A 14,411-nucleotide genomic window follows, 5' to 3' on the forward strand; every position below is an offset into this window, starting at 1 on the left:
AGGTGCAAAACTTCCCTGAAGCTCCTCTTTTAAGTGTGCCCCCTCCCAGCCATAGTTCATTCACACAGGTTCTCTACGCCTTCTAGATTACAGTTATAACCATTTGTATAATTTGCATTACTAACATTCTCTCTTCCACTTTGCCAACAGTTCCTGCCCATTTGACATTTTTTTATATATAAAGGAAAAAGTTTTACGTTTTATTGCTAGCACTTTCTCTGCCTGCCACCCCTAAACTAAAAGTCAACCAGCAACTAAGCTCGAAGTTGCTGATGGCAGTGAACTGACGGCAGTTAAAGCTCCAGGAAGCAGCCAAGGATTTTGACTCATTCCAACAGTGAATTCCCAGTTCTCTGGAGTGGCTAGGCACACAGTAGGTGCATAATCATTACTACTGAATACGTCAGTGAACGCTGAAGAGAAATGGAAGGTACGTATAGAATAGTCAATTTGCAGGGCGCCTGGGTGGCTTAGTTGGTTAAGCGACTGCCTTCGGCTCAGGTCATGATCCTGGAGTCCCGGGATCGAGTCCTACATCGGGCTTCCTGCTCTGCAGGGAGTCTGCTTCTCCCTCTGACCCTCTTCCCTCTCGTGCTTTCTATCTCTCATTCTCTCTCTCTCAAATAAATAAATAAAATCTTTAAAAAAAAAAAAAGAATAGTCAATTTGCTTCTATATCCCAAACTTGCCCTTGCTGTCTCATTTTCTGAACTCGAGATTTTATAAACTAGTCTTCTAAGGAGGAGAGAGAGTGGCTGGGATGCTGTAGCTGGGGTCAGTTTCTACTTCAGCCAGAGAGGCCAAGGCTTTCTCTATTAGTGATACCACTTCTCAGAATATTTATAAACTCCACAGCCAGCAAAGATTCACCACCACTTACAACAGGCCAGTAGCCTGAGACCAGTCTTGGGAGGAAAAGCAAGGATGTGAATCCATCTTTTCACATTCTCCGCAAAATCCCTCAAGTCATGCTAAGGTGTAACAAGAGAATGTCCAGTGTCTTTTAGTTTTTTGAAGTTTATTTATTTTTAGTAATCTCTACTCAACCCAGCGTGGAGCTCAAGCTCCAAACCTCAAGATCAAGAGTCGTATGCTCTTCTGAGTCAGCCAGGGGCCCCTCCAGAGTCTTATTAGAGGAGTCCAGTGTCTCGTGTAGAGAGGACATTACGTTGTCATCTGGAGTGCCAAACAGTCTTCTTCTCTTGAAAAAACCACATCTATAGAAAGGCTGAGAAACACCTGCTGACCAATACCTAAACAGGTGGCAGGGAATGTTTTTGCTTTCTGAGATGGGTTTGGACACTTTGTAGGTTAAAAAAGGAAAATCATCATCTAAAAAGTAAATTCTGCCAACACTTCCCTGGGCATGAGCCCTCCTAGCCACAGGCAAGCACAAGAAATACAGCCTATCACTAAATAAATACACAAAGTCAGGTTTCCAACTCAGTGAGCTACAAGTCCTATTTTTCCCCAGCACTAAAAAAGGGCAAGAAATTAATGATAATTGCTTTGATTTTGTGTTATCTTGCAAATGTTGATATATGGGAATGCATTAATCACTAAGCCATTAAAAATTTTGTCTTGGGGGGCGCCTGGGTGGCTCAGTCGTTAAGCGTCTGCCTTTGGCTCAGGTCATGATCCCAGGGTCCTGGGATCGAGCCCCGCATCGGGCTCCCTGCTCGGCGGGAGGTCTGCTTCTCCCTCTCCCACTCCCTCTGCATGTGTTCCCTCTCTCGCTGTGTCTCTCTCTGTCAAATAAATAAATAAAATCTTTAAGAAAAAATTTCGTCTTGGGGGTGTACCTGGATGGCACAGTCAGTTAAGCATCTAACTCTTGGTTTCAGCTCAGGTCCTAATCTTTGAGGTTAGGGGAGGCAGTCAGAGAAAGTGCTAGCAATTACATATAAGACTTTTTCCTTTATAAATATCAGGTCCCCCGCTCAGTGGGGAGTCTGCTTGACATTCTCTCTCTCCCTCTGCCCCTCCCTACTGTGCTTGGGCGTGCTCTCACTCTCTCAAGTAAATAATTTAAAAAACATTTTCTATTTATTGGCAACCTTATAGTATTGATAGAAAAATGTGTCTCACAATAACTCCAGACTACAGAAAAACAGCTATTAGTAAGGGGGATGTCATTTTTTAATTTTTTTCTTATTTTTTAAAAAACAATCGACTTCCTCTCTCCGCCCACCCCCCCCCCCCAATCTACACACCTTTACTGTGTTCCAGGCCTTCAAGAGTGTAAAATCTCTAAAATGGGATTCTCAGAAGTAGAAGCCCTAGCCCAAATCCAGATTTCCAAGCTGGGACCTGACGTGTCTTTAAGTGGTCTGAATTAAAGCAATACTGCACTGATGAGGCAAAGTAAATCAAGACACCTCCAAAAAGGTGGTATAGTAAGAAAAATGTCAATTTAATCATTTACTTTAGCAGGCAAGCAATTTGTAAACATTCAGTAGCGGCAGCATCCAAGTTACAAACGATTTGAAAAGAAACCAAGATTAGTGATTATAATTGTTCCTTCCCTTTCCCCAAAAGAAAAAAAGAAAAAAAGATTTGGAAATGAATGACTGAAACACTACAAACAGGGAACATTCAGTTACATCTTCTATCAGCCTTCTATGCATCCTCTCTGTGTTTTATTTTTAAAGATGTATCTACTCCTAAAATGCATTATCTTGCAATAACTTGTACGTGAGTGTTTGCAATCTAGGAAGTTGTTCCTGCACACGGATGTGCACGGATCATCTCAGTTTAAATCCCATTCGCAAAGGGAATATTTATGTCTTGATTCAATGCTTCTTTGACTTCGAGTGGCAGGGTGTCAAAAAGGTGATCTTCCACGACAAGCCCGCTTTTCTTGAGCAGGCGACACTGGCCCAGCTGGGCTGGCAGGCGGTCCAAGCAGTTCCCCTTCAGCTCCAGCTGAGTGAGCTGGGAGAGCTGACCAATCTTCTCGGGGAGGAAGGTGATGCAGTTTTGCCCCAGATTCAAAGTCCTCAACTTCACGCATTTGAACAACTGTTTTGGCAGAATGTCCACTTTGTTCCCAGTGATATGCAAATGCTGTAGGTTCTGAAGCAATCCTATTTCTATCGGAATCACTGAAATGTTGTTGTAGCTTACATCTAAGCATCTGAGTTTCTGTAAACTGAACACTGCCACGGGTAAGGATTCGAGCTTGTTGTTAGAGAAATAAAGTGACTCCAAGTTTTTGACATGGGTGATGGAGGGAGGAATGGTAGCGATTTTATTATGCCATAATTTTAAGCACGTCAGTCGTTTTAAATGCTGGAAACTGATGATCTCCTCAATTGTGCGGATGTTATTTGATTTTAAGTCCAGTTCCTGCAGATTTGAGAGGCTGAAAATAGCATGGGGGATTCTCTCCAGCTCACAGTTCTGAAGTTCGAGCTCGGCAACATTCATCATTTTCTTAAGGCTGTTCAGTACCAAGAGTTTAGTGCCGTCATTATGAATGACTAACTTTGTAAGATGTGGAGCCACATCTGTAATGTTGGAGGGAACTTTGGTCAAATTACTCTTCACGTGGAGAATCTTAAGGTGCCGCAACTCTCGGAGAGATTCGAGTCCGATCATCTTATTGTTCTCAGAGTTCAAATTGCCTATCAAGTACAACTCTCGAAGGTTTTTGAGCAGGTACACCCAGGCAGGGATTTCAGCCACGTCAGTGAACTTCACGTGAAGGCATCTCAAGTGATCTCGGAGGAAGCTAAAAGCAGTCTGTTCCACTTTTGCAGGGCAGTGGCAGAGGTGAAGCTCTTGGAGGTTAGTCATCTGAGAAATCTTAGCAGGAATTTTAGCTTCCGGAATCAGTTCAAGTTTTAGCACATCCAGGTCTGTGAGGTCAAAGACGGCGTCGGGCACACCGGACAGCATGAACAGATGGAGCTCCTGCTTGTCCTGGGCATTGCGGGACACGTGCTGCCGAAGTTTTTCAAATGTCCATTCGTGGTTCAAACTAATTTCCCTAAGTTTATTTTCACTGACTTCTGACAGGAACACACCAAAGCGCTTTGAATACAGCTGGTCATACTGGTCTACCATGTGCAGGAGGAACGCAAAATCGTTTTTGACATCTGGAATGTCACTGAAACTGCTCTCTTCTCTGACTTTTTCGAAAGAATATTCCTTCAAAGGTATCCTGAACAACCAGAAGAGAGTGTAGAGGCAGATAAAACCATAAACACAAATAATGGATATATAACTGATGAGAAGCTTTTTCAGCATGTAAGCCATGTTGTGGGTGCACTCGAATACCTCATAACCAGTCAGGTGCTCCACTTTGGGCTTGCAGACATGTTCAAAGCTGATGGCGTTGACGAAGTTTGCAGTATAGCAGAGGATGAAAATGAATTTGGCTGTTTTGATAAATGTTTGGACCACGTAGAGCTTGTAGATCAAGTCACTGTCTTCCACGTGAGCACGGAACTTCCTTACTTTCTCAAACAGGGCTTTGGCCTGTTCCCCATCTTTTTTATCCAGGATGGTCATGCTGGGGACTTCAATCACAGGCTTCTCGGCTGAGAATTTGAAGCCTGTTTTGTTGATCATTGGGGTACTGGCACTAGGGCTCCCTTCATCACTGCTGGTGGACACATGCTTTGGGAGAGTCTGGGCACCTGTTATTCTCTGCTTGTTTTCCTCCGAGTCTTCACACGCTGTCTCAGACAACGCTTTAGTAGTCCAAGGAGATTCAAAGCACTTTCCTAATATTGAAACAAAATGTTCTACTTTTGAGCATGTTTTGGGATATTTGAACCAAAAGTTGCTACTGACCATGAGAATAATAGTATGTATGAGAGCAAGGTATGGAAAGTACTTAGAATACCACGGAAGGGCCAGATGGTAACACATCTGATTAATAAATACATATTGCTGAAAATCCAGGTTTGTCTTTCGGCCTGTTGGATCTTTCTTCTCTTTCTTTGTCTCCTGATTTGGAACTGTCGAATCGGTGTGAGGATATGTGGCTCTGAGAGGTATGTCAGGTGTCACAGCAGATGTGCCAAAGGAAATGTCACTTGCCGCCCGCCCGTCTTGGTCTTGGTCAGTGGCTGCTTCCATCTTGGGGATATTGGTGGTGACAGCGCCATTTCCCGGGGGCGTGTGTGCCTTTGAATTTACAGGAGATGGCAATACTGGCAAGCAGACCACCTGATCTTTGGTAAGTTGCATGGTTCCTGCAAAGATGGCTACCATCAACATAACGACAGCCAGGTAATCCATAAACACGTCCCACCATGGTTTCAGGATTCGGTAAGTTGGTTGAATGTCATTAAGTGAAGCAACTTCTGCAAGGGTAAACATTCCTGGAAAACAAGAAAACAAAAGACATCATTACAAAGATGCAAGCGAAAACATTAAATGAAAAAAAAAACTCCTTACTTGTTCCAAATTAAAGTGTTCTCCACATCCTAGCTTTTTATGCAAGACAGGTGTAGTAGAAAATAAACTAAAAGGAAAATCTATGAGAAAAATGGTGGTTTGTCATAGGAGCTTTTCTCTCCAAACCCAAGAGAAGAGAAGAGAAAAAAAAAAAAAGGGTGGGGAATAAGGAATGCCTTCCAGGTGAGAAATAAGGGCAGCCTACCAAAGAGTTGGAGTAGAAAGGGGGGAATAGTTTGAGAGCCAGAACTGAAAGACTTGTAACTTCTTGGACCTTGAAGAAGGATATGAGAACAAGACAGTATTTACTGTGGACTGGACTGATTCAAGGTTAAGACTGGAGTTTTAGGGAGAGAGGTGAGTTGACTTCTATTTTGTACAAGCCAAAATGGAAGGCTCCGTGTATATTATTAAACTCTACATAAGCCTTGTGTACCAGACTCAGGCTTACCACTTACTAATGGTGTGATTCTCTAAGCCTTGTGTTTCCCATCTGTATAATGGGGACGATTACTTCTGAGGGGTATTGGAAAGCTTAAATTAAGTCCTGATTATAAAGCTCTTAGCACACCCTCTGGCCACAAGTATTTGTTCGCTCGTTACATTAGCTCTTATCACTCTGGTGGAAATGTGCCATGGACAGCTGAAATTAGGGTCTAGAGTTTAAGAGAGGAGTCTTAGTATATATATACTTGGGATTTATCAATATAAAAATAGCATCGCCTTGGATACAGCCCCTGTGGAAGCATGTGGCATGAGAAGAAGGCCAGAGTCACAGGGGAATGATCAGTGACAAGACACCAAAGAGGTCAGGGCCAGTAAGACCCTGGATCTCTACCAAAGCAGGTGACCCCAGCCGCAATGAAGGGAACTCCAGTACCACGGCACCTGAAAATGTGGCCACCAGTCACTGATGGCTGGCAGCATTACAGTGCTGAAACTGTTCCTACAAGAATAAAAGTACCAGGACAATCACCCTCGGAGAAACCAAGAAAAACACAATGTTTATAGGGCAAGTGATGGGAATGGGTTTCTGTAATCATATATGTGAAATAAATGCTTATCTTCTTGAATTTGGAAGTTTCAACTTCTTGAAAAGTAACATCATCCCATTCTACTTTCTTGGGATGCTCCCAGGTTCCAATATTCATATATAAAATGACTTATTTCTTTAAAAAGCTAGTAAAAACACCAGAAAGATGAAAGGCCAGACAAATACCTAAAGTTCTTGGAATACATCCTTTTTTTTTTTTTTTTAAGATTTTATTCATTTATTTAACAGAGAGAGACACAGCGAGAGAGGGAACACAAGCGGGGAAGTGGGAGAGGGAGAAGCAGGCCTCCCACGGAGCAGGGAGCCCGATGCGGGGCTCGATCCCAGGACCCTGGGACCATGACCTGAGCCGAAGGCAGACGCTTAACGACTGAGCCACCCAGGTGCCCCAGAATACATTTCTTAAAATAAAGGAAAGAAGATAGATGTTTATCTAATTATACAAAAGTTGCCTGGACTGCTGTGTTGAGAAGAATTCTGAGGCTGACTCTGGTTTCAGCAGGAAAGTGTTACATGACTGGTTACTACTATCTCCCTTGGATGACAAAACAGAGAGAGCTGGCATCAGTACTTTGACTCTGCTTGCTCTGTTTTAGAGTTAAGTCTCTGAAGGTCGGGACCATGTCTTATTTCTTCTGAAACTCTCTACATACACCTAGTACTGTACAAGGCAGGAACATAATAATTTGTAGTAAAATACAATGAATATCTATTCAATTGTAATAGCAATTCTCATATCTGTAGTTTTTATTTTTTAACTGAAATGTCTTTTATGTAACTAGGTAAACGTAAGCCCAAGAACTCCAAATACATCTAAACTAGTCCCTTATACTTTGTGAAAATGGCTAGAAATCACATTTCTAGACTTCAGGGCTGAAGTAAGAAATGCCTGGCACCCAGTGTTTATTTAAAATTGACCAAGGAAGTGGGAAACAACATCCCCACCAGAATCCCGTTATTCTGAGCTCTTATATCTTGTGTGTGTGTGTTTGGTTTTGTGAGTGGTTGGGAATTTAAGCAGGAAGCAAGGCTACTGGAATGCGCAGGGGGCCACGCTACATGAGAAACAGTTCAACCACATGTCATGTGAGCTCTTTGGTCCCTATACAGAATGCACAAACTGCAGCCCCGAGCCACAGGTTACAGAGGGACTTTTACTTCAGTGTATAGAGACTGCAGAACACACCTCACAGGTTTCTTCCTGGCAATGAACTTCACACGGTCACACCCACGGACCAAGGTTTTAAAGGGCCATCCGTATAAATAATAGAGAAAAAAAACAGGTTTTCTTTTTCTTTTTTTTTTCTTTTGCACATAATACCTCTTTCTAATAAGATTTTTCTTTACTCTTCAAATAGTTGCATTGGGCTCTCAAGAAGTCAGGATGTTTGGGTTGGAGAACTCAGAGGAGAAAGGAATTCTGAAAGTCATCCTGCTGAGAATATTAGTTACTTCTCTGTTAAGCCCTATTAGAACTGGTTTCTCTGCTTCGTCTTTTTATTTATTTATATACTTATTATTTATTTAATTATGGTTATTAAAGTACAGCTGACGTGAAATGCTCTATTAGCTTTGGGTGTGTAAGACAGCAATTCAACAATTACGTACATTACGAAATGCTCACTGCGGTAAGTGTGGTCACCATCCGTCACCAAAGGGACTACAGTATTATTGACTGTATTTCCTACGTTGTACATTTCATCCTTCTTTATTTTATAACTGGGTGTCTGTACTCCCCAATCCCCTCGCCTATTTCATTCATCCCTGAGCTGCCACCTTCCTCTGGCAACCATTGGTTTGTTCTCTGCATTTGTGAGTCAGTTTCTGTTTTTGTTTGTTCGTTTTGTCTTTTATGGTTTCCCCATATAAATGAAATCATACAATGTTTGTCTTTTGCTGTCTGTCTGCCTCCATTCTCGACCTCCTTCAATCCATCTCCCACCTGCTGCATGTTACATCCTCTGGTTAAAACTCCTCTTCTCCCAAGATTCTCTCTGCCCTAGGCTGATAATGTCTTCTAGCTTCTCCAACCAGCCATTCATTGCCCCCTGTATTCTGGTCCTCCTATGCATTGTTTCCTCTACTTCCTTCTCAATCACCTTCATTAGGCTATCAGGTTTCTGTCATCTTTCCCAGGAAGCCCTCCCTGACCCCTAGTCTGGGTGGGGTTCTTCTCCAAAGCGCTCTCACAGGACTCTGTACCTCTACCCATGAGAGCCCTTGTCACACTGTGGTGGAACCAACTGATTACTTGGCGGATCCCATACTTGACTTTAAATTCAGTGGGGCCAGGAGCCAGGGACCATGTCCAACCTCCTCATTCCCATATAGCCAATTGCCCGATGCATAGCAGGTGCTTAATCAAGGAAAGACTGTATGGCTCTTGATCGTCATCTTCAGCATGCTGCACCTCCTCAAAATTCCTCAAGAATAACTATCAACTATATATGGCATAGGGCAGAAGAGCATTTTATTAAACTTAATTGCCACCACAGTGCAACTTAGGCCCTTATGAGAATAAAAACTCTAAGGCAGGCCTCCACATAAAAATAAATAGCTAAAGGATCACAGAGCAAAGAAACTATGGGATCCTTGTAACCAGTATTTCGTAGCTGTTAAAGCTTCATCTATGGTTTTAAAGCACCTTGGACTCGGGACAGGCTTTGATTCCAGGAGAGAGAAGAGGAGGTTGATCACTTTCCCAGAGGAGGGAGAAAGAGCTAAAAGGGGGGACAGAGAACAGAGCATTAGGGTACTGTAACTTCACAATGACCCTGAATGATCGCTAGCTCAGCCCCCACATCCCAGCAAGGGTGACAACATCTGAACAACAGGGACCAGCATGCAAGGGTGGGCTCTTCTCCTCCACCATGCTGTCTACTCTGCCACTGCCCACCAAGGGTTCTGTGCCCCTGCCATTTCCTCCAGCCCACTTCCCTTTTTCCTTCCTGTTCAACTCCTACTTATTCGTCAAGCACCAGCTCAAGTATTACCTCTTTTTCCAAACTCCTATTGTCTGGTCTAATAATATCTGTTTCTAGTATTTGTCTCTTCATATAGATCTTGAGCTCCTTATGGGCAGAGACTATGCCTTATTATTCACCTTTGATCCACTGTGACCTACTCTCTCCCCTCTAAAGAACAGAGAAGGCATTTGGTGATGATGATGATGATGATGATGGCAGCTATCATGTGTCGCCTTCCTTCCACATGCCAAGCACTTAACAGGAGCTTTACATCTGGTATAATATCCTGCTTTTGTGCAGGATGCATTCCTGAAAATGAATGTAAAAAGTTTAGAGTTTCAGGTTTTGGGGGCTGAGGAAACAGTTCCACTTCCAAAATGCTACACAGTATCATAAAAGCCACCAGAATTCCTAAAATAAAAAAGACAGGGGTGCCTGAGTGGCTCAGTCGTTAAGCGTCCGCCTTCGGCTCAGGTCATGGTCCCAGGGTCCTGGGATCGAGCCCCGCCATCGGGCTCCCTGCTCCGCGGGAAGCCTGCTTCTCCCTCTCCCACTCCCCCTGCTTGTGTTCCCTCTCTCGCTGTCTCTATCAGATAAATAAATAAAAAATCTTAAAAAAAATGAAATGAAAAAGACAGATAAAAACAAGTGCTGGTGAGGATGTGGAGCGATGAGAACCCTTAAACATTGCTGGTAGGAATAAATTGGTAAAACCATATTGGGAAACTTTTGGGTTAGTATCTACTAAAACTGAACATGTGCCCACTCCATGACCCAGCAATATACCCACAAGAAATACATATCCTTATCAAAAACCACATACAAAGACATTCACAGCGGCACTATTTGCAATCGCCCTACAATGGCAGCTAGCTAAATGTCCATCACCAATAGAATGAAAAAATGAAATGTGGGGGCGCCTGGGTGGCTCAGATGGTTAAGCGTCTGCCTTCGGCTCAGGTCATGATCCCAGGGTCCTGGGATCGAGTCCCGCATCGGTCTCCCTGCTCCTTGGGAGCCTGCTTCTCCCTCTGCTTCTCTCTCTCTCTCTCCCCACCTCTGTCGCTCATGAATAAATAAATAAAATCATTAAAAAAAAAAAAAAAAAGACTGCAACATCCTTTAAAAAAAAAAAAAAGAAAGAAAAAATGAAATGTGGTATATTCACAAAGTGGAATATCCGGCATCCATGGGAATGAATGGCCTAGTTATACGGGTCTGCTCAGTTTATAAAATGCAATCTGTACGCTTAGGCTATGTGCCTTTTTGGGTACTCATTATGTTTTACCTTCAATAAAAAGTTTCAAAAGAAATGATAAAAGCGCAAACACCTGCCCTATGAATGTGCAGTGCAGCAGACTAAGGCTTCGCCTTCCCCCATCCTAAGGCTTGCACAGGCTGGCTGGGGTCAGAGGCCAGGGACCTACTCTCCCTGGAGTACAAAGGACCAAATCTGCCACAGAGAAGCAGATGCAGAGGTATGAATCTCTCAGCTCTGGCTGGGACCGGGGGGAATGTGCACAGACGGAACACCAGTGGACCCTGCCTGAATTCCATCTAACCCTCACCACGTTACTCTCATCTGCCACTTTCCCATGACAGATAAACAGGCTTGCAGGAGTTAAGTTGCGGAAGTCAAATTATTAGTGGTGGGATCTGGACTGAAAAATCTCAGCTAAGGCCAAACCACATGTTCCTTCTAGCGGGCTACACTGCCTCTCTTCTTTACTTCTCATGTTTGCAGTTTGCAAACTACTTTTCTATGAAAGTAGTTTCATAGTTTTCACAGCTGGTTTTCACAGCAACGCAGGGAATGAGGCACTGCTACTGCCCACCAGGAATGCAGAAACCCAAAGCACAAGAAGTTCAAATGACTTCCCTGGGCTAATTAAGTGACACAGCCAACAGAGTCTTTCAGCTATCTCCTTCTCTATCACACGGTCTTCCAATGCCTGTTCCGTTGGCTAAGGTTGGCTGCTGAAGGAGGGAACTTCTGACCATTGCCCTTGGCTTTGAGGAGACAGAGGAATGAAATTATGTAATCACCACCTTCCTTCCCTAAGGTGACCTTTCATGACATCTGCTCAGAATTCAAGAAAACCATGAGCCAGGCGCCATGGAGGGGAATGTGGAAATGATGTAACTTAGTCCTTGCCCTCCAGGAGTTCCCAGTCTAATGGGCATCCCCATTAGCAGTAAGTGTGCTATTACAACACAGTAAGAAAACTGCCCTGACTGGGTTAATACAAAATACAGGAGGTGCAGGATAGGACAAACCCATGTCTGCATCTGATAACGGGGGGGGGGGGGGGCAGTTCCACAGAGAGGTGGTTTCTAAGCTGAGATCAGGAGGGGGACAGTCATGGGGTGCCTGGGATGGTAGGAAATACGATTTTGAAAGAAGCAGCAAGCACAAAGGCACAGAGATATGGGAGAAATTAGGTATTACAGAAACTACAAATAATTCTATTGTTAACCCATTTATAGTCTAGCATGCCCCTGTACAGACAGCACACTTTACAGGTAAGTCACAAGGTAGAAACAAACCGAAGCATGGATGCTTTAAATGTAGTCTTAAGGAAGTCCCTGGGCCGTAAGGCAGGAAACCAGTACTTTCCAGCAATGTCAGCCACTGACTAGCTCTTATCTCAAACACAGGACTTCAGTCAATGTGCCTGTTATCCTATTTTACCCATCAAAAAACTGAGTAAAAACTTCCTACCTCCCAGGGAGTGTTTCAACCATTAACTGCCTGAAAATGCAGTAGCGCTTTGAAAACAAAAGTTGCTTTTCATACATGCAAGTGCATACCAAGTATATTAAATACATATTCATATAATATACTATGTTAAGTACATGATGATCAAGTGACTTCCTAATGTGAAAGTCAAGTCAAGGAGAGAGATCAGTATCTAACTTCCATATCTTAAGGTTTGATCTCTTTAGCGAACTGGGACTCAGAATGGATATACATGGTTATCAGTGGATTTTTTTTACCCAAGAAAGGCACATTTAGTCAGTACTAATTGCATACATTCTTTGGGTTCTCCTTTATAGTATATCTGTTGCAAAGGACTTAAAGAATTACATTACAAGCATGATGATTTCACATTCCAAGGCTTCTCTGTTTATGGTACATATGAAAATCAGCTTAACATTCCTGTAACCACACATTTCTCATGGAAATTGAGAAAGTTTTCTGTACTAGAACTGAAAGAGGGAAATTAATGGACTTGGGTTGAACAATGATGGATCAGAAACGACTGAATCTAAAGAATCTAAATTCTTTTACAATATATGATTCTATTTTCTTATCTGAAAGTACGACCAGTAATAATGGACTAAACCAATAACCGATAGCCAGGTTCAAAAATTAGAAGCTAGGTTGGTTGGACAACCCTGTGAATATACTAAAAAATGCTGAAAAGTACACTTAACTGGGTGAATTGTATGGTATATGAATTATACCTCAATAAAGTCATGAAAATTTAGAAGCCAGACCTCAATCTTTATTTTACTGCCTAAACCGTCTTTTAAGAGAAACAGGATAGTGAAAGTAGGTAGCCGAATTGTAGACAGTCATGCTACACTGCATTCGAGGTTCAAATATGTTCTAAAATGATTGCTATGTTATTATGATTACATTGAACTGGTTCTGGAGAAAAAAATCTTCAGCACTTATCCTCTCTGAGCATCCATGCCTCAACTATTAAATCTTGGTAACAATATTGGCATGTATTGGAAACAATTCAGTTTAGGGTCTGACACCAAGTAAGCCCCAAAGATGTTTGCTGAATCTGAATGCAGAAAAAGAATCACTGAGGAATAAAGCAAGCAACTGAAGAGGGTTAGGCCAATTTCTTGCATTTTGAATTAGCATGTAGCATTATGTACACAGAAGTAATCCTGAAATAAATGACAGTAAAACTTCGGTTTCAATTTCACTTCTTTCAAAAACATTTCAATTAAAATTACTAATTTTTTCAAGATTTTATTTTTAAGTAATCTCTACACCCAACATGGGGCTCAAACATACAACCCCGACATTAAGAGTCACACGCTCTGCCGACAGAGCCAGCCAGGTGCCCCACAAGGAAAATTACTTGTATGAGGAGGTGGCAAAGTTTGATGCCAAAGAGACTGGTTTCAAATCTTGTTTTTTGCCCATGTTCTTCAGCAGTGTAAACATGGGGAACTTAGTGTCCACTGGAAAACTTACATTAATGAGATTATTATTAGCATATAGCAAAATCCCAGCATCAAAACAGAAAAATATGGCCACCTCATTTAAACTTTAAAAATTAATCCCATCTGCACAAGGAGGCCTTCAATACCCCTATTAAAAGGAAGACAAGTGGCTCCGAAGTATTATTTAATGAAAAGAGTTTAGAGTACGAAATAGCAAAGGGCTTGATTAATCCTTCTAATACGTGTATTTTTCACATAGGTATGAGTTCCCTACCCAATCAAATACCAATTCTCACTTTCTTTCTACTGTGTTCTGTGAAAAACCAGTCAGTTTTCTTGGCCAAACTGGGCAAATGGGAGAACACCCGAGACTGGTGAGGATCAAATTCTCAAATCCTTCAGTGAAATAAATCAAAGCAGAACAAGTTAAAGTTTATGAAGAGGTAATAAGCTATATCACTACCAGTAACCCTTCCTCAGCATTCAATGTACACGTAAACATATGTACACACATGTGCAGGAACACACACGCATCCCACACCCAATTCAGACATGAAAAACTCCTAATAGGATTAATACTAAAAGATATTTTGTGTAAAGTTGTTTTTGTAGCTCACAAGTTCCGAGTCTCCTCAATAATTATTAGTTGGGACGCCTGGGTGGCTCAGTCGGTAAAGCGTCTGCCTTCGGCTCAGGTCATGATCCCAGGGCCCTGGGATCGAGCCCCGCATCGGGCTCCCTGCTCAGCGGGGAGCCTGCTTCTCCCCCTGCCGCTCTCCCTGCTTGTGCTCTTT

At 42.5% G+C, this 14,411-nt stretch overlaps 1 protein-coding gene across 3 annotated transcripts in view; it reads right to left on the reverse strand.

The window, feature by feature from the left end:
* Positions 1 to 2,394: 2,394 nt before the first annotated feature.
* Positions 2,395 to 14,411, reverse strand: part of LRRC8D (leucine rich repeat containing 8 VRAC subunit D) — a 113,186-nt gene continuing 101,169 nt past the window's right edge. For all 3 annotated transcript variants that reach the window (XM_088022364.1, XM_028087633.2, XM_028087634.2), the window contains one exon: positions 2,395 to 5,333. In XM_088022364.1, coding sequence (XP_087878490.1) covers positions 2,755 to 5,331 — 2,577 coding nt within the window. In that variant the 5' untranslated portion in view covers positions 5,332 to 5,333 and the 3' untranslated portion in view covers positions 2,395 to 2,754. The remainder of the gene's footprint in view (positions 5,334 to 14,411) is intronic.

This window comes from Eumetopias jubatus, unplaced genomic scaffold (genome assembly GCF_037043125.1).
Source record: "Eumetopias jubatus isolate StellerSeaLion01/CBP00866 unplaced genomic scaffold, mEumJub1_p1.0 scaffold_4, whole genome shotgun sequence".
NCBI lineage: Eukaryota > Metazoa > Chordata > Mammalia > Carnivora > Otariidae > Eumetopias > Eumetopias jubatus.